Raw genomic sequence first — 27,162 nt, forward strand, 5'->3', positions numbered from 1 at the left:
CGAATGTTCCAGAAATCCAGAACACAGTCTCAACATCAAACCTCCTGAGAAGCACTGAGCATGTTCACACAGAATAAAGAAGTAACGCTAGAAAGACACAGAGAGCCCTGAGGAAAGTGTTATTTCTCAGAGGCTGCTCTTTCAAAGCTCAGGAGGATTCGAGATATGCTTCATTTAGGTATCAACTTCGTCTCTGATGTTTCTCCTAAAATCTCTTAGCAGAAACACAAACTTAACATGCTGTACAGAATGATTAAAATGACTGCAATTAGCAGAGATCAGATGAATTCCAAATTATAATAAAAATGCTAATTATAAATAATATCCACAACAACGTGGGCTCATTTGATGACAGCATACAGCAGCATAACTACTGTTTGAAACATATATCATATTATAATACACTCACTTTCACATACTGTTTACAAAAACAAAGCAGTATAGAGTATACCATGCAGTATTCAGTAGTGTGCTAGTACTTTATTCTGAACAGTCAAAGCAACAAAAAGCAGACAGAGGAGGAAGGATTGAAAAAAAGAGGAGAACAAATGAAAGAAAGAGGAAACTCCCAGCTCATGCTGTTTTTGGGTCAGTGCATGCAGCACATGCAGCGCTGCATACAGATGCACACAGAGACGATTGTGTGATTCTTACAGGCTTTTTAAGAGTGTAAATACATCATTTTTCATGTTTTGTGGATTGCATGTACATTCTATGATTTATATTTCTAAAAGATGTCTCCTGTACTTACTGAGGTTGCATTTATTTAATTAAAAATGTAGTAAAAAATTGTATGTTTTGAAATATTATTACAATTTAAAATAGCTTTTTATTTGAATAAATGTCTTCAGATCACAGGATCCTTCAGAAATCATTCTACTATGATGATTTACTGCTCAAGAAACATTTGTTATTATTATTCACGCTTAAAACGGTTTTCTGCTGCTTAATATTTTTGTGGGAACCGTAATACTTTTTTTTTTTTTCTTAATGTATTCTTTGGTGAACAGAAGGTTCAAAAGAACAGCATTTATTTGAAATGGAAATCTTTTGTGACATTATAAAAGTATTTTCTCTCACGTTTGATCAATTTAATACATATTGTGTATAATTTAAGCTTCAAAAGGGATTTAAAAAAGCCCCCCAAAAGTAATCAATTTTAATGCATTCATTATATGAATCTGAAGTCATACAACAGCTTTATTTAGGAACAGACTACAATTTTAATGTTATTCACTGATTATTTTCCCTCTGCATTGCTTGAATCTCATTTGTGCATATTTAATCGTTTCAGGTGAAAATGCACTATGAAATCAGAAGACCTGAAATATAGTCGTCTGGACTGCTTTTATAGTTTTAACTTGTGTTCTTGTTGTAGATATGAATATGAACTGTACAGAAAAAGTCTAATATTTGGCACAATTGAGCATAAGTAATAATGAGTGTTCCATTTGTGCGTGAACTATTTCCTTAAAGAATAAAAATGTGTGCATGTTAGCTGAAATCAAACAGACAGCTTGTCAGTAAGAAGAAACAGTGTAGCGTGTCACGCAGAGACACAAGTCATTATTCAGCTGAACTTAATTAACTCATGTTAGACTGACACATAATGACAGGAAATAAGAACCAAGACAAAGATGAGCTTCACTCAACAATGTGCTCATTCAAATGTATGATTTCTCTTTCAAAGACGAGTCGAGGCCTGAACAACCAGATACAAAGAACTTGTGCGTTATCTGAATAAAGCAATAAGCCACGAGGGGCCGTACGTTACAGCAATTTTACCACGGGATAGGGAGAAGCTTTTATGAAACCGAGATAGCTATTATTAGTTATTATTATTTAATTTTTTTTATGAACAGGCCTTTAGAGTAATGTTTTGGCTGTTTTTAAGCACAACGTGAATCAGAGCATCTAAAACCTTTGTAACTGTGCTAAAATTACCACAGTGCATGACCTTTCATGGTTTATTGCATCTTTATATTTATTTTAGTTATTTCAAAACGCCTCACAGCCTACAGACAGGCAGCAAAAGAAACAGACAACAAACATCACACGCCAAGCTAGTAAACATGACAAACAACAGGATAAAATGACAATTTCAAATCATTTTCGAAATTGCTTTTTATATCTACAGAAAGCAGACTCTCTGTATCTCCCGTCTACAAACACAGATTCCTGTTGTCAGCGCTGCCTCGCTACTTAATCAATAAATCCTTCAAGAATAGCAACACTACCAGTGTGTGCCACTTAGAAATGCTGCTTTTTGTAGTGAAGTTACTGCAATACACTACTGAGAGCCGCAGTAAACACACACACACACACACACACGCGCACACACACACACACACACACACACATTTGTTTTTGTGAAAAGCGGGGACATCCCATAGGCGTAATGGTTTTTATACTGTAGAAACTGTATATTCTATGGCCCTACACCAACCCTACCCCTAACCCTAACCCTTTGTGCATTTTAACTTTCTCAAAAAAACTCATTCTGTATGATTTATAAGCGTTTTGAAAAATGGGGACATGGGTTATGTCCTCATAAGTCACCCTCTCCTTGTAATACCTGTGTCATAACCATGTCATTATACAGAGTTGTGTCCTGATATGGCACAAAAACAAGAGCACACACACACACACACACACACACACACACACCAATGTGTGTATAATCCAATAATCCAATGTCGGGAGTCAATTATATAAAAAATGAGTCAATAATAATAATAATAATAATAATAATAATAATAATAATAATAATAATAATAATAATAATAATAATTCAACAGCAACACAAACAAAATAATAATAATCTAAATAATTATATTTAAATATTAAATGAAAAATTATATATATATATATATATATATATATATATATATAATGCAAACTAAAATAAAATAAGCAATAATAACAATAAAAAATAATTACAGAAAATCTATTTTTATTATTATTATTACTGCTACTACAACTATGATTATAATTATTATATTAACAACAATACTAACAAAAACAATGACAATAATTATAACACTGAAAACATCAATACAAACAAAAATATTATTAATAATAAAAAAATTATCCTTATAATTAAAAATGTTATTAAAATTATTTTATTATATTTAAGATGTAATCTATGTTATTATTATTATTATTATTATTAATACAAAAATGTATTATTGTTATTATAATAATCATCATTATTTAAAAATTTTAACAAAAACAACAACAACAATAACCACTTATTTATAATTTTTTAATATTAAGTGAATAATAATAATAATAATAATAATAATAATAATAATAATAATATATTGGTTATGTGTTTGTTTATTATGGATGGATGGATAGATTACAGACAGACAGACACACTGATAAAATAATTCTGTCAATTCTTATAGTTGGTTTCACTACACTCACCTGAGCAGTGAGGCTGGGAGCCGCTCCATTGGCCGTTCAGCTGACAGGTGCGGGAGGATTCCCCAATCAAAGCTCGGTCTTCCAAACACCTGTAATGAACCGCAGAGCCGAAGGTGAATTTATCCCCCATCACCACCGCATGAGGAGGAGCTCCAGGGTGACCACAGTCCACCTCTGCAGGAGAACAACAGCAGCCAACGGTCAGCAGTGCTGAAATTACAGTAGATTTAATAATATAACATTATATGACAAACATGATTGAATGACAATGAAAGCTGACTGATTTGACTCTGTAAATGATTGGCGTTTGCAAATCTGCTGAAATGTGCAGCTCTCTCGGTGAAGGTCTGCAGGCACAGATTCTGTGTGGGTCTGGCTCTGACCCTCTCAGAGGATGTCTCGAAAAACAAGTGCTGCGTGGGTGAATTTTAGCAAAGTGGAAGAGGACATTGTACATTGCAATATTTGCAAGATTACAAAGAATGCATCTCTAAACTCAGCCCCTTCAAAACACTGCTTCTGAGTAACTTCACCAACTTTAACAATAAACTGTCTGCAACAACCAGACAATTACTACTGGACTCACCTCCTGTGAGCAACACTCAATCTATCAGGCATACTCCTATTTTTTGCACAACAAAAACTTAGTCAGCCTGTTAATCTGTCTGCCTGTCATACTTCGGACACACTTTTATATATATAAAATTGTATGTATCATAATAGAATTTATATATTATGTACATTTCAACAAAAAATCTTTATATTTTTTCAATATATACAAATTGTATATATCTAAATACCGTATATTTTAGATATACTTAACACATTATTAGAAGTTTTTATATAAATATCAAATATATAAATATGAATTGTTAAATGTTATGTTGTTACATATACTTACATAAATATTAATGTAAAATGAATATAAACATTAATATAATATAATTTTATATAAAGTATATTTTCTCATATATAAATGTTATATATCTTTATATATCTGTGTATATATTGTATATAATCTGTGTATATAATTTTTTTTTCCCTAATAAGAGGAACCATTTTTTTTTTTACAGCCATTCTTACCATGCAGAATCAAAATGTTTAGTGGAAATCTTGTTTTCTCTTCTAAATAAATCTCTTCAAGGAGGGAAATATTTGCAAAAATAACCATTTAAATGTTTCAGAAGACCTAAATAAATCACATTAGTCAAATGCAATGCATTTTGAACTCTTTTGTGATGGTTTTGGTCATTTCTGGAGCTTACCAGACATGGTCCTTGCATGTAAAAGAGCACAATAATGGCAATTAAAATTTCAGAGTGAAATTTTATCACTGTTTCATTCTGTCTAACTGTTGAGAAAAAGCCAGCAGCATTTGATTTGTGCAGCGTGCAGTCGTTCACATCCCAGTGCATTAATTCATCTCTCGTGCGCTGCTGAAGAAACACACATAAGCTCTTCAATTCAATTTAGCTAAGCTTCTTTTCAGGCCTGTTTTTGATGTTTGCTTTCTTTTGAATTGGAAGTGCACCTGAATAAATCCAAGGAGGTTCAAATTTTCATAATATTCATCAGGCTGAAAGGTTGATGTGGGAAAAGGGGCTGCTTATTAAAATTCCTACAGTCTAAGAGCAGCAAGTAGCCTCTGTCGGCTAAGTAAAGTGCAGAATTACCTTGTGTACACTTGAGAGAAAAACAAGACTAATAGACAGCTTGCAAGATTGCTGCCTTTCCTTCACGGTGTAAGTAGCTCGGTGGAAACTGACACGAAACAGTCAAATTCAGGTTTGAAGCAATTACAGGGACAGAGATGGAAAGCGAGAGCAGGAGGCAATTACTATCGCACAGGCAAATGAACACATCTCTCTAATGAATGTGCACTCCGAGCCTCCACGCCGCTCGCTCTTGACCTTAATATCTCTCGCTTTGGCAAACTGTTGGAAAGGTGCGGTAAATTCACCGCTGTCCAGAAACTCAATGTGTCTGTGCTGCTGGAAAACTTTCACACAGACAGCCAAGACTTCATCATAAGAGCTCTTTGAACTCCACTGCATGCTGGCTAACCTGTGACATTTTCCCTTGGTCTCTCCGACGGAAAGAGTTCAAAGATTGTCAATGATAAAGAGTCAAAATAATGAGAAATAAAGTGTTGGGAGAGAACCCACACAGACGTACCCAGGCATTCAGGTAATGGCTTGTCCCAGTAACCCACGGGCTGGCAGGTCAGGACCGATGACCCAAAGAGGTAATAGCCAGGATTGCAGTCGTAGGACACCACTGTCCCGAAAGTGAAGTTCCCGTACTCAATCTTGCTCTTCCTGATTGAGTTGGCTGGTATTCCGGGATCGGTGCAGTTGACAACTGAAGAAAGCAGATGGCCAAAAAAATTAAAACAAATAATAATCAGTGTCATTGTATAATAAGTGTTAGAATTTTCTCAGAAATTCTTTATTTCATAAATGAAAATATAAAATAGACAATAATAATCTAAACATTATTGATGGAGATGCATCTGATTATATTTTGCTTATATAATAATTTATTTAACAATATTATATAGAGTTATATAAAAAACAAATAGTAAAATTATGATAAAAAAATTATAAAAAATAAATAATATTATATATATATATATATATATATATATATATATATATATATATATACAGGGGCTGTCCTCGACTAAGGATTTTTCTGGTCAACTAGTAATCATTCGTTTTAAGCGTTAGTTGACTAATCACACGTTTATTAATAAACCATTTGAATAATTATTATGAGCCTTTAATTGCCTTTAATCAACACTATATATTACACACACACTCTTTAGGCTACATTGTATGTATGTATGTATGTATATATATATATATATATATATATATATATATATATATATATATATATATATATATATATATATAAATTTACCTAAATTTAATATTCTCATATTGTCTCTGAGGATTCAGACTTTTCGTTTATATCTCTTTAAAAGTTTAACCTGTAGGACCTTTCGGGCATTTTTCTGATTTGAAGCGGTTTTAGCAATTGGCAGAAACCTTGAAAAGCACTTGGTGAGTCTGAAAGCTTTTATCATTTTTCTGCAACCTGTATAACATTTTGAGAACAAGTGTTTGTGGAGTTACTCGTTTCCAATATGAAGTATAAACATTTCACAAATACACTTTTCTTTGTGCTTCCACGTATTCTCTACCAGGTCTGAAGACACTGACATTTTTGTATGCTGATGTCACGGATCTGCCACAGAATCTCCACATAACTGTCTATGCAGTCACAGCACATAAAGAGTTACACCAAATGTGATGAGAGGAAGATTTTCAGTCAATAACAACTCACATTCATTGGTTTCTTCACACAAAGTTATTGTCCTGTATAACATCAGGATTCAAAATGTCAAAAATTTTTAAAATTATTAAATGATCTATAAAAATCCTTTTATGATTATTTTACAGAGTTTAAAATGTCATGCTGGAGGTAAAAGATGAAATCTATTACAGCTAGAAAAAAAAATACAGTACAAAAGTACAAAATACAGCATTACACTAAGTTTGTTCAACCATATGGTGAGATAAAACCACTTATTTGTTCATAATTATTGGACAAAACCAAATTCCAGTCATGTAATCAAGCCAACATCACTGTTGATCACTTCATCCGGTCTGTTGTCGGAATCAAGCACTACAGATGATCCTCTGAGACACTAATAATCACGCCGCTAACAAAGCAGAGATTAGATTCAAAACATACATTTTATCTTCTGATTTGCAGAGCTAATCTGTTGCTATTCAGACCATGACCAAATGAGTTACTGTAGGCTGAAAAGAGGGCCAGAGGGCTCTCCGAGCTGAAATTGGTCATTCCTTTTTTAACTGCATTCATTTGCATCAGCGCCACAGTACTTACATTTCCCTATAATGAGAAAATAAGTCATTTGGTCCAAACCTCGGCATGTGGGCGGCTGCTGGCTCCATTGGCGGTCCGCCTGGCATTGCGCTTGAGACGGGCCTTCCAGAATGTAGCCGTTATTACAAAAGAAGGTCACCACGTCGTTCAGGTTGAAGCCGTCGCCAACAGTGCGGCCGTAGATAGGGCTACCCGGATGACCGCAGCTAACGGCTGCAACGCAAAGGAGGAAAATGACTGTCACCTACCAGTCAAAAGTTTGAATACGCCAGCTCACGCTTTAATAACACTACAGTGAATTACTACAATTTTCACTCAGAAACTGCTGCTAAGTTTTGAAAGTAGAAAAACTTTAATAGTACACTGCAACATTTTATTTACATTTTCTAGCGTATTTTCATGCTTTTATGTAAAAACAAAACAAAAACAAAAAACAAATATATATGGCACTTTGCACTTGCACTTATGCACTTTGGCCATGGCACTTGAAACACTGCTTTAAAATTCACAAATAGAAGTTTGGGAATCATGTAGGAAACCCCCCAAAAGGGTGAAATAAATCAATTTTCCTTCAACACTCATTCAAAATAAAAATAAACAAATTAAATTAATAATTAAATTGAATAAAAATTAAATTAATTAATAAATGAATGAAGGAATAAATACAAATTGAAAATGGTATCTTTGTAAGAAATTCCTATAAAATCACCATATATATTGGTGTTCTAATTTGAAACATGTTTTAGATCAAAAGGTTTTTATGATGATAATTCAGTCAGTTATGTCCTTCCTTTTGCATACTGGCATATTTCCATCAGTTTGTAGAATATGAATCTTCAATGCTTGACAAGAAAAATGTAAATGCAAGTTGTACAAAAGCATTTATCTAAGCAGCTTTGCATTCCGGCAATCACAAATAAAGCGAGTCAAACATCCAAATCACCCACACAAAATCAGGTGATGTTGGTGTTTTCCCTCATCAAGTGTTTCATTGGTAACATCAGGATTTGTGTTTGATGCCTGTCATGGGCTGAATAGGGGGTTGGCCTGCATTGCATGTCAAACTAATCCTCTTGGATGCAAACCAAACTTCCCCCGACGTGTATTACTCGTGTGCTGTGGAGAGAACTCACACACGCAGGACGGGAGCAGCCCGGACCAGTTGTGATCCTGCTGGCAGATGCGCACAGAGGAACCGATGAGCCGGAAACCCGGATTGCACTGGTAAACTACTGTATCCCTGTAGCCGAAGTTTTCACCGATCACCTGACCGTTCACAATCCTTTCCGGAGTGCCGCAGTGGCCAGCTGGGGGAAAATCGTTGAAAAACATTTTTTTTAATGTACTACAACATGGTTCTTAATGCATAACAGGATTAACAGAAGACAGGCATGTCACAACATCAACTTAAATCACATTTCATTCAACCATTCAGATTTTAGGGCTATATACACAAAGGTTTGGGCTATTTTTTTCTTTAAAGAAATTAATACTTTTACTCAGCAAGGGTGCATTAAAATGATGTAAAGTGGCAGTAAAGTCATTTATAACGTTAAATAAGATTTTTTTTTTTAAACAAATGCTGTTCTTCTGATAATATATATATATGGAGACTGTAGAATAAAATAATGATGCTGACAATTCAACTTACACATTGCATTTTAACAGATAGATTTAATCTATCTATCTATCTATCTATCTATCTATCTATCTATCTATCTATCTATCTATCTATCTATCTATCTATCTATCTATCTATCTATCTATCTCACACAAAACAATTATAATCATTTTTAATGAGCTTGTCTATTTACAGTTTAACACTGCTGATTATAGCTGAAATACCTCAAGCACTTTGTTTACTTAGTTTCTATCTTTGTCTATTGTTTTTATTTGTTTTATTGCTTAGAAATTGCTTCACAGTTGTTGTAGTTGCTTTCACTGATTCCTTAATTCATTATTTGATTTTATAGCTGAGGGTAATATAAGCAATACAAACTATCTTCCAAACTATGTCCATGCTTTGTTTTTTCAAAAATGCCCTGGAGAATCCACTTATGGATAATTAGGAATTTGAAGTTAAGTGGAATCCGATTCACAACCATAATCTGTTTGTGAAAATTCCCCATGCCTAGTTCAGCCTGTGATTTGATGGGAATATTATTCCAGGACCATGTCCTACTGGAGAAAATCCCATTGTGTGGTGTGGTGAATAGAGATATTCATGATCCACCCAGAGACAATGAGTGTTCAGTCCCACAACAGATACTGCAATATCCATGCATCCGAGGATATACACAGCAGGCTCTTTCGGTGGACAAAGTAATGCACAACATTGTTTTATTCAGAGATGATGTGATGAGAGAAAGAGCGATGGCAAATGGAAAGCTGTCATGGTTTTTTTCCTCTCAGAAGTGATTGATGACAGAACTCAGCAGAGGCCTGCACACTTCACAGAGCACAGAGTCCACTGAACTACTGCAGAAATCATTTCTTCACCTTCGTCCCTCCACTTGCTTCTCTTACTTCATTCTCCCATATCCCGTATGAAATACTATGACTTATGTACATTGAAAAAGTCCCCGTGTAACCTCATATTTCTATATGTTTATCTAAATAGTCTTGTTCCTTTTTATTTTCAGCATTGTATTTTAAATTGTTCTGCGTAAGATTTAATTTATTGTTCATTGCATAACTGTGGTTTTGTGTGAATGACCTTGTACACCAGCTTTGGGTAGTTTCAAATGATATGTAAGCACCCAACAGCCATTCAGCAAAACCTGAGTCTTTTTCACATTTTAGGATGAATTTCTGGCAACAACGGATGCTGTTTTTCGGTGCAGGGAATGCAGGAACTCAAAAGACGTATAGCTTGAATTCAATGTAGGTCTCTTTGGATACAAGCAAGGATATTTTCTTCCACTGAGAAAGACAATAGTGTTTTATGAGACTGCGTTCTCGATCAAGGTCAAAAGACTGTTTCTAAGAAGGAATAATAATGACGCTTCTGTACCTACATAGGCAGTTAACTATGCTTTATACCAGAGCTTTTATCTGCATGTGATGATACAGGTGCTGCATACAGTATAAGCAAAAAAAAAGGAAAACCACTGTTGCTATGGAAATCCAGACTAAATGTCACAGAGCTCCTCATATGGCCTTTCAGGACCCGGTCTCCATTAAAAGGTTACACGGATGGTAATGTGTGTTGATGTTTTGAAAGAGAGAAGGGTTCTGGTGTTACCGAGACAGTGTGTCTCCATCCCGCTCCAGAGGCCCGACGCCAGACATTCCCGTACAGTCGAGCCCACCAGAATGTAGCCCGAATTGCAGGTAAAAATAGCGGATGCTCCAAAGGTTGTCTGCGTTCCAATTTTCTGTCCATTAGGAGGAGTGGGCAGCTCTCCACACGAAATGACTGCAGTGAAAGGTAATAGAGAACAGAATGAATAAACACACATCCTTAAAGACAACACGTAGGACTGTGATTTACACCCCTGATAAACACAAACCAGAAGAAATGCAGACCAAAATGAGGAAAATGATTTCTGAATCGATAAATTGCAGTTTTAAAATATTAACTTGGTTTATAGTTTCAATAATTAAAATAGCATTTGAGGAATTTAGTAGCAAGTAGTAGTTAACTAACTAAAAGTAGTAAGCGTCTTCATTTGACCAGTTTTTAACGATAATGCTACAGAAACAAATAATCTGATTGCTAAAATGGAAAAAGATACTGCTTCTTAAACTTTTTCAACTTAACTAGCTTGCAAAAGCTCACTAATTCTTCAAAAGTAGCTTGATTATTTATAAAGCATGCATGACTGTGATTCTCAACCTTGAAAAAAAAAAAACACAGGAGAAATGCAAATAAAAAAGGGAAATATCTCAAGAAGAATTGACTTCAAAATGGATAAACTTCTAATTTACTGCATATTGTTAGATAGTAAGGTAGTTGTTGCATTGGATAGGATTAGAGATGTGGAATATGGTCATGCAAAATGTGTGTCTTATAAGTACTAATAAACAGCCAATATGTTAATAATAGGCTTGCAAATAAGCAACTAGTTAATAGTGAGTCCCTAAACTAAAGTGCTACCAATTTAAAAATATGCTTTCCCTTAAACATCTTCAACTAACTAGTAAAAGACTAGTAAAATGACTGCGCTTGAGCATCTTAGATCACATGGAGGTAAGTCAATTATCAGGATTTTTTATTCTGGAAGTGAACTAATCCTTTAAATTCGACTAGTTTCAAGATGAAAACGTTACAGAAACATAGGAGATCTCATTGTTAATTGTTGAAAAAGATGTAGCTCCTAAACTGCTTTAGTAAAAGCAAAGTTTTCCTTTGAAAGTTTAGCTTGAATGTTTAGACATTTGAATGCTAGAGAATAAATGAAGACCAAAATCTCAACAAGTAATTAACTAAAAGTAGAACTAATTTATGATCACTTTTTATGATAGAAATGTTACAGAAACATACAGAAATTTCAAAACTGCTTCAATGTAATTAGCCAGTAATAGCTAACAACTACTTTAAAAGAGGTTATTTATAAAGTAGTTTAGTGTCTTGGGAAGGATTTCAAAATTTAATTTCAAAGTAGCCTAGCAAACAGTGTTCTTATCCATCCAATCCCAGCTAAAAATAGAATCAAAAGCTGAACGTTTGGAGCTGAGAGGATACCAGGGATGTATTATCTATATGTGATACACTGTTCAGAAGCATTTACTGGTGCAGGAAAACCACAGAGGCATCATCATTTCATCTGTCATCATCTTATCATCTTCACTCTGATTGTTGTTGTTTTTGAAAATTGACGCCGCAGTCTTCTCGCCAGGGTGCAGGATCCTGTCAGACGCCATCAGTCATAAAGCGCCTCTAATGTTTAGATTGTGCCTCTCATAAAAACATTCATCACTACTGTAGTTACAGCAGACGCACAGCATTGATAACTCCACCATCTGAGGATGGCACCAGCCGATGAAGGACTGCGATAGTAACAAAACAACTGGATTTACTCAGCATTCCTACTGTAGCTCATTCAGCTGTTTTTTTTTTTATTGCATGTTAAAGGAATGGTTCATCCACAAATTTAAATAGGCTGGGAATGTACTCGCATTCAGGCCCTCCAAAACGTAGATGTGTTTGTTTCTCATCTTCATCAGAACAGATTTGGAGAAATTAAGAATTAAAGTACATCACTTGCTCACTAATAGACCAAACAGCTGATAAAAACATCACAATAATCCACAAGTAATCCACACCACTCCAGTCCTTCAGTTATGTCTTATGAAGTAAAAAACAGTGTTTGCAAGAAACAAATACATCATTAAGGCATTTTAACTTCAAACCATTGCATTTGGGTAAAACGCAAGTCCTGTGGTGTGGAGTGGATTGTTGTGATGTTTTTATCAGCTGTTTGGACTCTCATTCCGACCCATTCACTGCAATGGATCCATTGGTGAGTGTGTGATGTAAATTTCTCCAAATCTGCTCCAGTGAAGAAACAAACTCATGGAAGACGTGAAGATGAGTTCATTTTCAGTAAATTTCATATTTGGGTGGACTATTCCTTTACACAGTCTTTATAGAGGAGAATATACAGTTTCATTATTTTGATGTTGCCATTTAAAGTCTCCTGGGAAATGACTACTTATGATTTTATAAGACATAACTGCAAAATACAAAGTAGGTTTACAACAATTTCATATTTCCTTCCTGACAAATCCATGACAACAGTGCAAAAAAGTATGCTATTTGTGTAATTGTTTCTATTTAAGTGCTTTGAATTTAATTAATATAAAATTAGAATATTATAAAAACAATTAAGGTAAAGTGTTTAAGAGAACAAAAACATCACATTGTGGAAAACTGCTGAAAAATAATAATGGAAATGGAATCAGAAGCCATTAAAAAAGCCACTAAATGTAATAAATTACTTGCAATTTAACGGTGCATGCAAAATCTTTACACAAGTCTGTGTACTTTGCAAAAAAAGCACATATTATTTACTGTACATTTGCATCCAGCATATTTGATTTAATTCCAAAAAAAAAAACTGTGGATGGAAACTTGATGCTATATGCATTTTCTAATATTCATGCAGCCACTGGGAATTATGGGAAATGTTTTATTTTAAAATGTTTTATTTTATATTTTTAAATGTTTAATTAAATGTTTTATGCTAATTATGGGTAAAAAGGCTCTCAGACTCATGAACCAACTAAATGAGTAGCATTTTCCGGCAAGCTGTCACAGCCAATGGTAAACAAAATGCATGTAACTAACTGAATCAACATTCTCATTTAAAACTTAAAAAAAAAAAATAATAATAATACTATTATTTTACTTATGCCATGTTTTAATATTAAAACATGGCATATTCCCCCCCCCCCCCGGATTCTGTGCATCCAGTAAAGCACCGCACAAGCTGCTAATCTTTCACACTTCAGGACACAATTGACAAAATCATTAGTCTTGCTGTCTGCCCAGTCCTGACCTTAAAAATCGGCCAGACTAACAAGACCTGGGAATTGTGCGTCATGGTATGTACAGCATTAATGTTTGAGTAACAAATGCAGCGCATAACTCACTCTTGCAGCGAGGACGCTCGTTCCTCCAACTCCACGTCCCATTGGACGTACAGTGAATGTGGGCGGGGCCGAGCCGGTAGTAGCCAGTGTTGCAAGTAAAGGCCACTTTAGTGCCATATTCATAACGAGAGCCATTGACAATCCTCCATTTGCCATGATCCAGGGTGAAGGAGCCGATGCTGGGACACACCACAACTGAGAGGAAATCAGCAGCATGGTTAAAATGATTGTATTAGACTAACAAATGCAATTTACATTTTGGCACTGTACCCGTTAAGGGGAAAGCGTAAATTCTGTCATCATTTACTTACCCTCCATTTGTTCCAAACCTGTCTGAGTGTCTTTCTTTTCCTGAACACAAATGAAGATAGTTTGAAGAATGTTCGTAACCAAACAGTTGACGGTAGCCATTGACTTCTACAGTAATGTTTTCTATACTATGGAAGTCAATGGTCAACTGTTTGGTTACAAATATTATTCAAACTATCTTCATTTGTGCCACCCCAGGTCACGTACAATATATTTTTTGTGTTTAACAACTGAAGGAAATTCATACAGGTTTGGAAAAACTTGAGGGAGAACAAATGATTATGCATTTTCCGGTGAACTATCCCCTTAAGTTTGGAGTCTCAGCAAGGCTGCATTTACTTGATGAAAAATAAAGACAATAATATTGCAAAATATTGTTGCAATTTTGCAAAATCACAGATATCTTTGCTTTTGATAAATTTAATGCATAATTGCTGAATAAAAACATTAATATCTTAAAAAAAAAAAAAAAAAACTGGCTAACCTCTGCTAGTAGTGTACACTGTTGTTCACCATGATTTGAACCATGACTACCTATGTTCTTCTACTGCTTCCCACTAGTATTAATAATGCCATTCTCATAACACTAGCATATAGATTAGTCTCTATTTTGATTTCATGAGGGTCTTTAATATAGTGCACTGACATAATCACCAGACATATTCAATACAACCATTTAAACCCTTAAATGTTTTGATGATCGGAAAGCAGGATGTCTGTCTCACCTGTGCAGCGAGGGATTTTATTGTGGTTGCTCCACGTGCCGTCAGCCTGACACATGGTGCTGGTCACCTCTTTAGAGGACAGACGGAAGCCGTCGTTGCAGAAGTAGGTGGCTCGTGTTCCTGCTGAATAATCAGCGGCCAGCATGCCTCCGTGCACAGGGGCCACGGGCAGCCCACAGGACACAGCTAGAAAAGACAATGAGATGAGACTCACTATGCATCAAAACCTCAACAAAGAACATGAAATGAGTTCACCTTTCCTTTTGTTTTGCTTGAAAAACAGCATACAGGATTTGGGAATTAACAATCAATTTCTATTTAGAACTTATCCCACCAAAAAAATCAAACTGGATTCTCTTTATGTTGGCAGTTCAGAGCTTCTGCAAAACACTGCATCGCATTTCTTTAAACGTGCTTGAAAATGCACTTGTCATGTTATATATTCTGTGCTGCCTTCAGAGAGGAAATACATGGCTTGGATTACACTCCTTGCGGATAAACGGAAATCCAAAGTATGGATTTACAAGAAAAAACAAAGACGGTGAAGCTGCAAATGCAAATATTGTGAATGTATAATAACCTGTTATTTCCCCCAAGACTTATATAATAAAGTTAACTCGAAATCTGAAGAACAGATCTCTCAAGGCCAGTGAATAGAATAAGAATTATTTCCCAATTTTTGTCCAATCCATCTTCAGTTCTGTCCACCCCTAGTTCTACACATATTAGAATCAGAAAGAGTTTGATTGCCGAATGTGTGCTTGCACACAAGATAATAGTTCTTCCATTGTTCAAATAAATGCAAAAGCAAGACGAATAATAATAAAATTAGAGAGTAAGTATTAGACAGTTAATTTAAGCTAGTTTAGAAATAGAAATAATATGTAGAATTTTAGAATATATGTAGAATGTGGAATATGTAGAATTAACCCTCATGTTGAGATTTTTTTGCTGAAAATGCTGGTTAATGTTACTGCATTGGATTCAAACTTAGTGAGTTTTGTTTACACATGATAATATTTGTATTTCTTATTCCAGTTGCCTCAACAAAAAAAAAAAAAATGCTTACAAATTTCACAATATGCTATATTATCACCAAATCTTGGATTTAATATTTTTGTCAACTTGTCTTCTTTCAATTAGCACAGGTTTTATATTTCTTCTTGGAGCTGATTGATTGTAGGCCTCACTGATTTAAACTTATACAGCTCAGTTATTTGTGAACATTGCCAAAACGATCCACAAATAATGTTTTTTTCACTCAAAAACTGAGTTGCATAAGCTCAGATCAATGAGGCCTACAATCAATGTTAAAAATGTGCTAATTTTAACAAAACAAGTTGACAAAAAGATTAAATCTGAGATTGGTAATAATATAACATAGTAAGAGATTTATAAGCGATTTTCAAAAGGCCATTCATTTTTGACCAGGAATACCAAATTAGGTTAAAGGTTTTCAGCACAGAACAAGGGTTAAGAAATGTCCATCCAAGAAACTCCAATACAGATACTCCTACAATGGCAGTTCGTTAAAATAATTTCCTCATTAACCTATCCACAAAAGCCAATCTCACAAGTAATTGGACCAAAGCATTGATGCACACACACCTTATGTGGCTAGTTTTCCAGCAGATGAGGGCAGGTGAGGTCAATTCCATTGATTCAGTTCCCTCTGAGTGAACTCTGAATTAACACTTTCCCTACAGAGACCAGGATGTGCAAAACAACCAAAATCAACTAGTCAACCAACTCTCTTAAGGTCTGCCAATGTGTCAAAAAAATCCCTTAACTTAGTAAAATCCAGTTTCTTAGTAACAGGAAGCAGTATCATTTTGGAGGGTAAAAAAACATTAATAAATATTAGCAGAGGATTTGTTGAATGTTGTGGGTTTGTGTCACTCTAAAACATCCATGTTTGATAAAATCACAGAAAACTAACATTTCAGAAGGTAAATATGAAAATGTACTTCAAAACTTCATGTAAACTTACTGACAGTCCCTCACTTTAGCTCTTTATTTGCATTTATCTTGAAATTGTTTAAATGATCAAGTTATTATTGGTAAAGCTAACTGATAAAAATTCATGCTTTTACAAAAATGCTTACTTAAATTACTAGAACACATTAATTTTAAAAGTTGGCATAGCAGGAATAACTCGCCAACGTATTTGATTTCATCAAGGTCTAAACATGGTCAAGTGCAAGCAAACAAGGGTGTAATTAACCAACATGACAAAAATGTGTAATTAAACACATAGAAAAGGTGCTGGAGTTTGCTCAAAGTGGAATCAATACAGCGATGAAACATAATGCGTTGTCCAATTACTGAGTGCTCAAATTCTAATCGAATAAACCCAACAAAACAACAGCGCTCGTATTAATGCTAATAAAACCTAAGCAGAAAGCAAACCTCATTCAGCCGTATTAATTAGCAGAAAACAAAGAGACGATTGATCAATGATGCTGGCATCTGACACGGCCTGCCTTTTCACAACAATTCAATCTCAATAACATTCATAATGAACACCAATTGCCACATCTGGAAAGAAGCGTCTCAGATATTAATGCAGTTGTTTCCTTGACACTCGCTAATGAATGTCAACAAAAGCAAAAACAGCTCAGAATATTAGTGTCTTTAAAAGAATTTATTACCTAAATATACAAAACATAGAAAAATAGGTCACCTAGATGTTTGTCATCTATCAAGCACCAGCCCACTGTTTCAAACACTACAAATTCAAGACCTAAAACAAAACGGCCTTCAAATATGTCAATGTATCTTCTTTTTTCAGCCGATTCTCCTCCTGGACTGTTTCTAGAATTATAAAACGATGAGGTCCTGCTATCTTGAACCTTCTGTTCCTTGATTTTTTCATAGTGCTAAAATCTGCTCAAAATTCACATCCTTTCTCAGTAACCCATTTACCCTTTATTATTGTGTTTTACTCTCTTTTTTATTATTGTCATTATTTTCAAGTGGTGGTTTATTTTAGATTTGAGTGAGGGTAATTGAACATGCCCCTTTGGGCTTTTTTCCCCTGACAGCACTTCTGCTGTTCTAATATTTGTTATAGGAAAACAAAACAACAATTATATATAGGCCTATATTATATATGCATGAAATATAATGTCCTTGATGGAGCACAAAAATGTTAAAAAGTAGAATACGGAGCTGTGTGTTTTGCCAGTGAAGGTTAAATCAAACAACACCTGAGCACAAGTGATTGTCAGTTAAATTAGCCTTGGCAGTCAACTCAAAGAAATGCATTATAATGAAAATTATAATGAAGACAACACCTTGACATGCGGGCACAGATGAGTCCCAGGTCAGATAACCGAGCTCAGTTCTCCTGCAGACGGCCATATTTTTCCCGATGAGCCTGTAGCCGCGGTCACAGGCCCAGCGGACAACGCTGTTGACGTGGCCGCCCGTCTGGCTGACCACAAAACCGTGCTGCGGAGAGTCTGGGGTGCTGCAGTACATCGCTACAGATGATAGCATGGATCATTAAACTCTCACACAATATTTACTCAACACATCAGCATCATCATTATCACAGATACACACTTTACAATAAACATTAAAATAACATTATTGTTTAACCATGACATTTTAAACAACTGCAATGTACCCTAATTGTATACATTACATAATAAATAAATTAACAAAGTGCTAAACAATTCTAATCTAATTGTGCCTTCAAGTCTTGTTGCAATTATCATATTTACAAGTTAAGAATTACCAGTGAGAAACTTTGTAATCAATATATATAATAATTACATATTATATTAACAATAAAGTCTTACTAGATACTTTTACTCTAATTGTGCCTTCAAGTCCTGTTACAATTATCATATTTAAAAATTACCACCAGCGGGAACCTTTGAGCCCAGATTTATTTGTATTTGTATTTTTTTCATATTGTTGGAATGTAAATGAAAGAATTGAGGTATTCTAGAAAGATTCATAAGAGTCATTATGAGGCATTAGCAGCAAAACTACATTTCCCATCATTCTCTGTGGTAGCATGAGAATGGATAAATACACTGAAAAACACAGAGTGCACAAGTGTGCATCTTTTGCTTTTCGTTTTGTTGCTTTAGCATTAAAAAAACTAAAACTACTTGTGTCTGTCAGTGAAAAAGGAATATGAAATTGCACAACGCATCTACTATATTTAATTTTTTCACATCATAATTACAACTTCTGAATGTTTCCAGGGAGGATCTAAAAGCATCATGCGGCTTCTTTTACACTTCTTGTGTCTTCAGCACTGAAGCGCCACACAGTCATTTCATTTTCATCTTTTGCAATAAAGTAAAATAATGGAGTGAACTATTTACCAATGTTTGAAAACACACTTTTGTGCTTCATGAACATCCCACATGCAGTGACAGGCACTTTCTGCTCTATTCAGGTCTAATTGAAACCATGATTTGAACAGTTTTCCTCCGCATTTACGTATACTGAATTTAGCATGAAAATTTTGAGTTTATAATTGCAGCTGAAATACTTTTTTTAAGGAAATACTGATATGTAATGCATTGTAATTGTTTTTTGTTTACGTTTTCTGTTTACATTTATAAATTCATGTCAGACTGAAACCAGGTGACGTAAGCAGTTCTCCTCATGTATACTGAATTTAACCTGGATCTGAATCTGTTTTGAATTGCAATTTATGTATTTTTAAGAGAATACTGATATGTGGTAATGCAATGTGGTTATTTTCTATTTTTAACGTGAGCTATCTGATGTGACAGTGTATGCATATATATCTACCTCAAGTGTGCATTTTTATGCACATTTTGGAAATATGATTTGCATCTTGGTGTTTGCATCGAGCATGTTAATTATGCACTGCCCCAGAATTAACATAAAATATGTGGCTAGTGTGGGAATTCAACACACACAGGTGTTTACAGTTTTCCTTATATTCTGCAAAAGCATGATGTGTGAAAAAGGCCTAACATGTGACATCTTACATAAAATGTGCTGTGAAATTTAATAATTTGATTATATTCTTCAGAATTCAGAACAAAGTTACAAATACACAAACATTTGGACACAAACACGTGGACAGATGGGACACAGACTTGGACGAACGTGTCATGGGCAGGACAGACAAAAGGTCACGAGAGACACACATAGAACTGAAAGGAATTACCAATCGGGGATACATACTTTGATACTCACCCACGTAAGTGATACGAAAGCCCTTTTTGTTGGTGCCGTGATCAGATGACCAGCGGAGAAACAGTTGGTGACCCGTGGTGGTAATGTTGAAGGGCACACTTTGATCTCCACTCAACACAGCCAGGCTCTGACTGTAAATATTTGGTCCTGCAGAAAATAAAACAAAATAAAACACATTTGCATTTCCAATGTAAATGAATCAGCAAAAAAAATAAATAAATAAAATGCTCTAAAAGATATGTACAAGGACAGTTTGAAGAAGTTTGCAAACTGTAAATTTAAGAGACCGAATGCAATCCAGAATTGAATTATGTCATCGCTGATGGTTGGATTTTGACATTCTACCAGAATCAATGCAGCATTTAAAAAAAATTAAAGGAACAGTTTACTACATATTGAAAATGTACTCACCTTCAGGCCACCCAAAATGTAGACGAGCTTGTTCTTCATTGGAACACATTTAGATAAATTTAGCATTTCTACATCACTTGCTCTGCAGTGAATGGGTGCCGTCAGAATGAGAGTCCAAACATCTGATAAAAACATCACAATAATCCACAAATAATCCACATGACTCCAGTCCATCAATTAGCATTATGTGAAGTGAAAAGCTGTGCATTTAGAAGAAAAAATCATCATTAGGGCATTTTAACTTTAAACTTTCGCTTCTGGCTATTGATGGACTTGAGTGGTGTCGATTACTTATGGATTATAGTGATGTTTTTATCAGATGTTTGGATTCACATTCTGACGGCACCCATTGACTGCAGAGCAAGTGATGAAATGCTGAATTTCTCCAAATCTGTTACAATGAAGAAACAAACCCATCAACCTTGGACGGCCTGAGGGAGTACATTCTCAGCAAATTTTCATTTTTAGGTGACCTATTCCTTTAACAATTAGTTTCCATATGTGGCAATGAGCAAAGAAGATTTCTCAGAATAAATCCATCATGTGGAAATGTCCATCCGATGGGATTCAGACGATTTAGTTTTAGACACTAGGGAAAGGGCTCCAAAAATTGCTTTGCTGCAAAACATGAACACAAAATCTGGCCTGAGAGAAGGAAATTGGTATTGCCTCTAACTTCCTATTCCACTGGGGCTCTGCAAATGCCATGGGCATTAATGAGCATCCAATCAATGATGAGTAATAGGGCAATTTGCTGATTGCAAGCACTTAAGTAATTAGCGCTAATAACACTCTGAATGTATTTCGAATTGTCTTTGCCATTGCCACGTTATCAAGAAATACTTGAATCTTTCCAGCATTTTGCATGTCTGCTGGTTCTAAATGAGTTTTTTTTAGGGGGATAGGAAATATTTCTCTCGTAATGGTCATGGGTCTAAAAGAGCAACTCTGTTATTTCTCAAACACATTCCCAAGGCTCCAAATTTCATTTCAAATTTTCAAGAAAAGCATCAGAGTTACGACAGGCCAGAGAATAATGACTGTAATATTCAGGGACACAGTTGCACGGGCTGTCAGATGATGCCTGAATATGAGGAATAATTCAAACCCACCATCAAAGATCTCCAGAATATCAAACTCTTTCTCCGTCTGGAAGAGTTCAAAATGCAGTGTGATGTTGTAGCCCTTCTCCACATTGATCATCCAGGAGCACATCTGAAGGTTGGGGTAGCTGTCAGGATAACCTGGACTCAGGATTACACCCGTCGAGTCGAACAGGACTTCGTTGTCAGGACATTGCACTAAGTAGTATCCAAATGACCATGTGTTAAATAATGCAAAAACCAACCCAGGCTCAATGGAAAAACGCGTCTCTAGTTACATTTCTGCAAAATTATATCACAGTATGTTGCTTCCCGAATGTTTCGTGACACTAAATGTGAAATTTCCATTGAATGGCACTAAAAAAAGAGTTAAGTTTTATCAGGAACAGATTGATGTTTGACAGGCAACTTTTAATTGAACATTTATTTTTGCACATATCACGGCAGAAATGTAAAGCGTGTGACGCTAAAATATTAATGCATTTGAAAATATCATACCACCTACACTACACCTGACCCTAAGCCTAATCAAAAGTGTTAGCATAAATAAAGCTCAAGCAAACGTGGCATTTTCTTATTCTATTTTATGGTGTTTCACAATTCTTATACTAAGCGAGCTTCCGAGCAAGTTTACTACATCAGAAAAGCCACATATGGAGCTGGTTATGTGATGCAAACATCAAAATGCATTAGTTTACATATTAATAATTATTTCAAACATGTTTTGAGGTCATTACATAGTATTGGGAAAGGAACTGTGGAAAAGAAAAATCTTTATTGATTGATAATCTGGCCCCGTAATCATAATTTGTGTGACTAAGGAATGAAAATAGTTGTTTTATAACTACAAATGTTGATATTAGTTGTAAATTGCTAATTGTACTGGAATGTTTTTACATTTAGCAAAAATGCAGGTAGGCATGTTTTTCAAATGAGCCATGCTGGCAAAAACACCATCTGACAAAATAAACTGCACATATAGAACAAACTTGCATGACATTGTCACCATGTTCTATGCTTATGCAACTCCCTAAAGAGACCATTTTTCACTTCATCATTTTATTTCATTTTTCCCCCGAAGAGCACTTATCATGTCAAACTTATAATCAAAGTTTCTTGCCTCATCATTAACTTTTGCTAAACATGACAAGTTTCTTGTGATTTGCAGTAATTTGCCTTTTTTCACTAAAAGTAAAATGTGACATGACTCAATCATAGTCAATCAGAATGTCGAGTATAATTTTAAAACAATGTGCAGAGCTACTTAACACAATGGCACTGAAATACAAAGCTGGTTAAGAATCTAAAATAAAAACATGGTGCTTCTCTTTAGAGAACCAGGATGATTTGAATTGGCCACTGAATTGCAATTCATAGAAGTTCAACACAGGCGATGCATTCTGAAAAACTGGAAGTCCTTTCGCACCGACCACTCTTTTTAAAATATGATTAAATATATGAAAACGTGTACATATTTTTTAAAAACAGATTTTTAAACTTACAGTATTTTTTTTACTTTCTAGTTAAAAAATGATCACGATGCATATTAATTTGAATGCATATTAACATTTAATTGCGAGTCTGCACAGTGTTTACTATCTCAACTTATGTTCTGCTGTAATATTAAAATCATTCATTTTAAATTCATTTTAATTGATATACCAAAAATGTAATAATTGACTATTAATTATTAATAGAATTATTAATAGCATAATTATTAATAGAATTTTAATGCTTTTTAATGAATTTCAGCTGTAATAATAACATTAAAATTATGGTAAATACTTGAGCTGTGACTCTTTGGGCAGACAGCATTTCGATACAATTCAAATTACACAGCAGCCTTTATGGTAATTAGAACCATAGGTAAGAAAAAAAACTTTTATCCATTGTTGGATGATAGTTTAATGATGCTATGACATGGCATACGTTAAAATGTATGTAAGCCAAGATTTTAAAAAAAAAAGAGCTTTAAAATATTATGTATAGTTTAACATTTTGTAACACTAGGGGCATAGCTATCATTTCAGAAGTGACAAAATTATTGCATTCGACATTTCTATGTATGTATAATTATAATTATAATTATTCATAAGGAATTATTTTCTTATCTATTAATTTGAATTTGCTATACCAAAATTAAATACACTGCTGGACTATAATCAATCATTTGTAATCTATATATTTTTTCCTAATGGCAATTTTATGATTGCTTTATATACTACAAACAATTATTTCAATTTTCTGCACAGAATAAAGTAGAAAATAAACTTTATAGTTTCTGTACTGTATAAATATGTTAATAAGCATCATTTATAAAATGTATTTATTTATTGCGTTTATTGTTTTAGTTCATTCTGCTTTTTATTCAGATTAGTCTGGCACGTCTATAAGTGGGAGATCATTTCTCTTTCAGTGCGAAAACGTCTTAATCACATTTTCATAAAATAAAATATTATAGTATTTAACGTTTCCTCTCCATCTACAAATGATGATTCTGAGAGAAAATGCGCCCGATGTCTGTTTGCTAAAGCAACGAACGCTACTTTCATGCATCTGATTATCAGATAAATCTCAAGCTCTTATTTCAAGGTTGTTGTTAATGCTGTGGTTATTTTAACAGTTTTCTTCGTACATTCGGTTTCATTTTAACATTAGTGGCAGCTAATGTTAAACACTGTTAAAACATTAACATTGTTAAAACACATTTATCATTCAATGGAACTGTGCGTATGATTTAGACACTCTTCTAGACTTTCGACTGCTCAGGTAATGTCGTCGGTAAGATGCTGAGAGCCATTGAAAAACTACAGAAAACTAAAACTACTTCACTTTAGCATTACTGGCTACAAGTACTAAGTAGAGATCACACATTAGTTGTGTCAGAGTCGAACGGCACGCGAGGGCAATCCTGTGGCAGTCTCGGGCAGTAAACGGTGGAGCACGTGAAGGAGAGATGCGAGGCACGAACACTGTTCAAAGTCTCCATTAATTTGTGCTTGTAGTAATTTAATGTGTATATATTTTTAAAGCACTGAATCGCTAAATCGCGATTCATTGAATTCTTAGCATTTTAAATCGATTACTGTCTGAGATCGTGATTCACGATTCAAAAATCATGTTTCGACATCGATGCATTGCATCGTCAGGGTTTGTAAACGATGCATTGATAAAACGAATGAATCATTACACCCCTAGTAAATACTTATATAAAATGATACAGGGCAGAATGGATTTTTTAAATACTTTAAATACTCTTTTTAGCTAAAAATGACATCAATATATTTGGATTTCAATTACTTCAATGTATTTTCAAATTAGTACTGCAAATCTGCACCATGTTCGCTAATCCAATTACATTTTTGCTATAAAAACAATTCATTTTAAATATAATGAATACATTAATTTGCAAATAGCTGTTATAATTTGCTGAAATTATTGATGGTGAATACTAATGAAAAATTTGGGGAAAATGGCAGAATGGAAAGCATTCAAATTTTTCTCTTTCTAGTTAATAATAACATCAATGCATTTGAATTTCAGTTGCGTTCAGTTGAACTGCAAATTAAAATTTTGCCATATAATCTATTAATTTTAAACATAATAACCAACTTAATTTTCTTTCATTTTGAAAGACAGATACTATTATGAAATAGGGGGAAAATATCAGTATGTCAAATTTATTTTATACTTGTCTTCTAGTTAACAATAGCATCAATGTATTGAATTTCAATATATGTTAACATTCAAATTTCAAGTCTGCACCCTGTTTGTTACCTTGATTCATATTGAACTTGACTGAACCTGAAAAACATTCTGAATGACACATAATCATTATTTTTACATGTAAATGTGGGCGATCATAAATACAGGCACTCACAGTTTTGAGTGTTACTTCAAGACATCAGGAATTGTGCTGTTTGATATTAAGTTTTAAACACAATGACTCACAATGGTGTACTGTGCTTTGTTTCATCTGGAATTCCAAAAGAGCCTAACAACTAGTGGCAGAGCTAACGACGTGAGACATAAAAACAGGAAGAGCACGGACACAAATGAGAGGGCGTGCTGGATGTGCTGCCAAACTAACCTTGGCAGACCGGAGGAGGACCATCCATCTGCAGTCGCTCGCCCAACCTACAGGTCAAGATCTCGCTCCCGAGCAGCATGAAGCCCGGCAGGCAGCGGTACCTGATGATGTCTCCTGTTGAGTAATTACACACCCAGATCTTTGCCTTTCCACTACAACTAGCGCTCAACAACACATTAGCTAATTAAGACCTGACCGCTTGCACGCTTGTGACAGTAATGATGACAAATGCAGAGCGTCGGGTGTTATTTTCCCCACAGAAAGGGGCATTTTCTTTCACATTAAATAAGAAACTCTGCATTGCGAAGGTTGGCACCTTGGGAGCGTCACGATGCGTGATAAATCTATGCAAATAGAGGATCATCAAATGTTCTGCAGTCTTACCAATTTCAAATTCATCATCTTCAGCCAGGATCTCTGCGTTGGCGACACGTGGGGGAGGTTGACAGACACGAAGTTGGTAAGCTGCGAAGGGAACGAGATGAGTGATAAACGTGATGTTTAGCTGCTGGTTAAGTGATAACGCTTTGAATACTACCCACACACTTACATCTTATATCATCACACCTGTCAACCAAGTTTTTCTAAACGTACAACACAATTACGCACAGGCACTGCAAAGTATGAATCATAATCAAGGGTCATAGCATCTGCCTTGCCAACACTGATTATGCCTTACAATTATAACAATGTCTAATTGCAAGAGTTTCTAAAAGAGGATCATATGCATTAAGAACCTTCTATTACTGGATTATTATGATAATAGTCACTATTGTGATGTAACATCATTTGAAGACTTAATATGTTGAGCAGTACATTATGTAGTCCACTCTCACTAAGACATATAATTCACAAATGTTACATATTAGTTTATGCAAACTTCATTTTGCTGTGTCTTCAAATGCTGTGTGCATTTATGAATTATTAAAAAATTATAAAAATAAGTTTTATGATATTAAAATTATTCATTTTTAGCTGTAGTCATCTGCAGTAATTATTACTGGCAAATACTATATATAAAATATATGTAAAATGACAGCATGGAAAAAAATATTGCATGGATATATGCAATCGGTTTATAATCTTGAAGAATGATACATAGTTAAGGTGATAATAATAATAATAATAATAACAATATATTTAGATTTATATATTTATTAATTAGTGCAGTCAAATTATTAATCACATTCAAAATAAATGTTTTTATTTACATAACATATGTGTGTACTGTGTATATTTATGTAATAATTTTAAATAATTTGCTAATAAATATAATAATTTCCTGTAATTAATAATGGTAAACACTATCTATGGTATATCTATCTATCTATCTATCTATCTATCTATCTATCTATCTATCTATCTATCTATCTATCTCACACAAAAC

At 34.5% G+C, this 27,162-nt stretch overlaps 1 protein-coding gene across 2 annotated transcripts in view; it reads right to left on the reverse strand.

Annotated features, from left to right (window-relative positions):
• LOC132158888 (CUB and sushi domain-containing protein 3-like) overlaps positions 1-27,162 on the reverse strand; it is a 254,569-nt gene that overhangs the window by 37,163 nt on the left and 190,244 nt on the right. The window contains exons 45-56 of one of the 2 annotated variants that reach the window (XM_059568503.1): positions 26,160-26,240; positions 25,776-25,889; positions 21,695-21,883; positions 20,172-20,318; positions 18,275-18,463; positions 14,979-15,164; positions 13,945-14,139; positions 10,592-10,765; positions 8,481-8,654; positions 7,387-7,560; positions 5,605-5,790; positions 3,430-3,603 (exon numbers count right to left, since the gene is read on the reverse strand). In XM_059568503.1, coding sequence (XP_059424486.1) covers positions 3,430-3,603; positions 5,605-5,790; positions 7,387-7,560; positions 8,481-8,654; positions 10,592-10,765; positions 13,945-14,139; positions 14,979-15,164; positions 18,275-18,463; positions 20,172-20,318; positions 21,695-21,883; positions 25,776-25,889; positions 26,160-26,240 — 1,983 coding nt within the window. Of the gene's footprint in view, positions 1-3,429; positions 3,604-5,604; positions 5,791-7,386; positions 7,561-8,480; positions 8,655-10,591; positions 10,766-13,944; positions 14,140-14,978; positions 15,165-18,274; positions 18,464-20,159; positions 20,319-21,694; positions 21,884-25,775; positions 25,890-26,159; positions 26,241-27,162 lie in introns of both variants that reach the window. The other variant, XM_059568502.1, reaches the window with a different exon arrangement.

The sequence above is a fragment of the Carassius carassius genome, chromosome 15 (genome assembly GCF_963082965.1).
Source record: "Carassius carassius chromosome 15, fCarCar2.1, whole genome shotgun sequence".
Classification (NCBI taxonomy): Eukaryota; Metazoa; Chordata; class Actinopteri; order Cypriniformes; family Cyprinidae; genus Carassius; species Carassius carassius.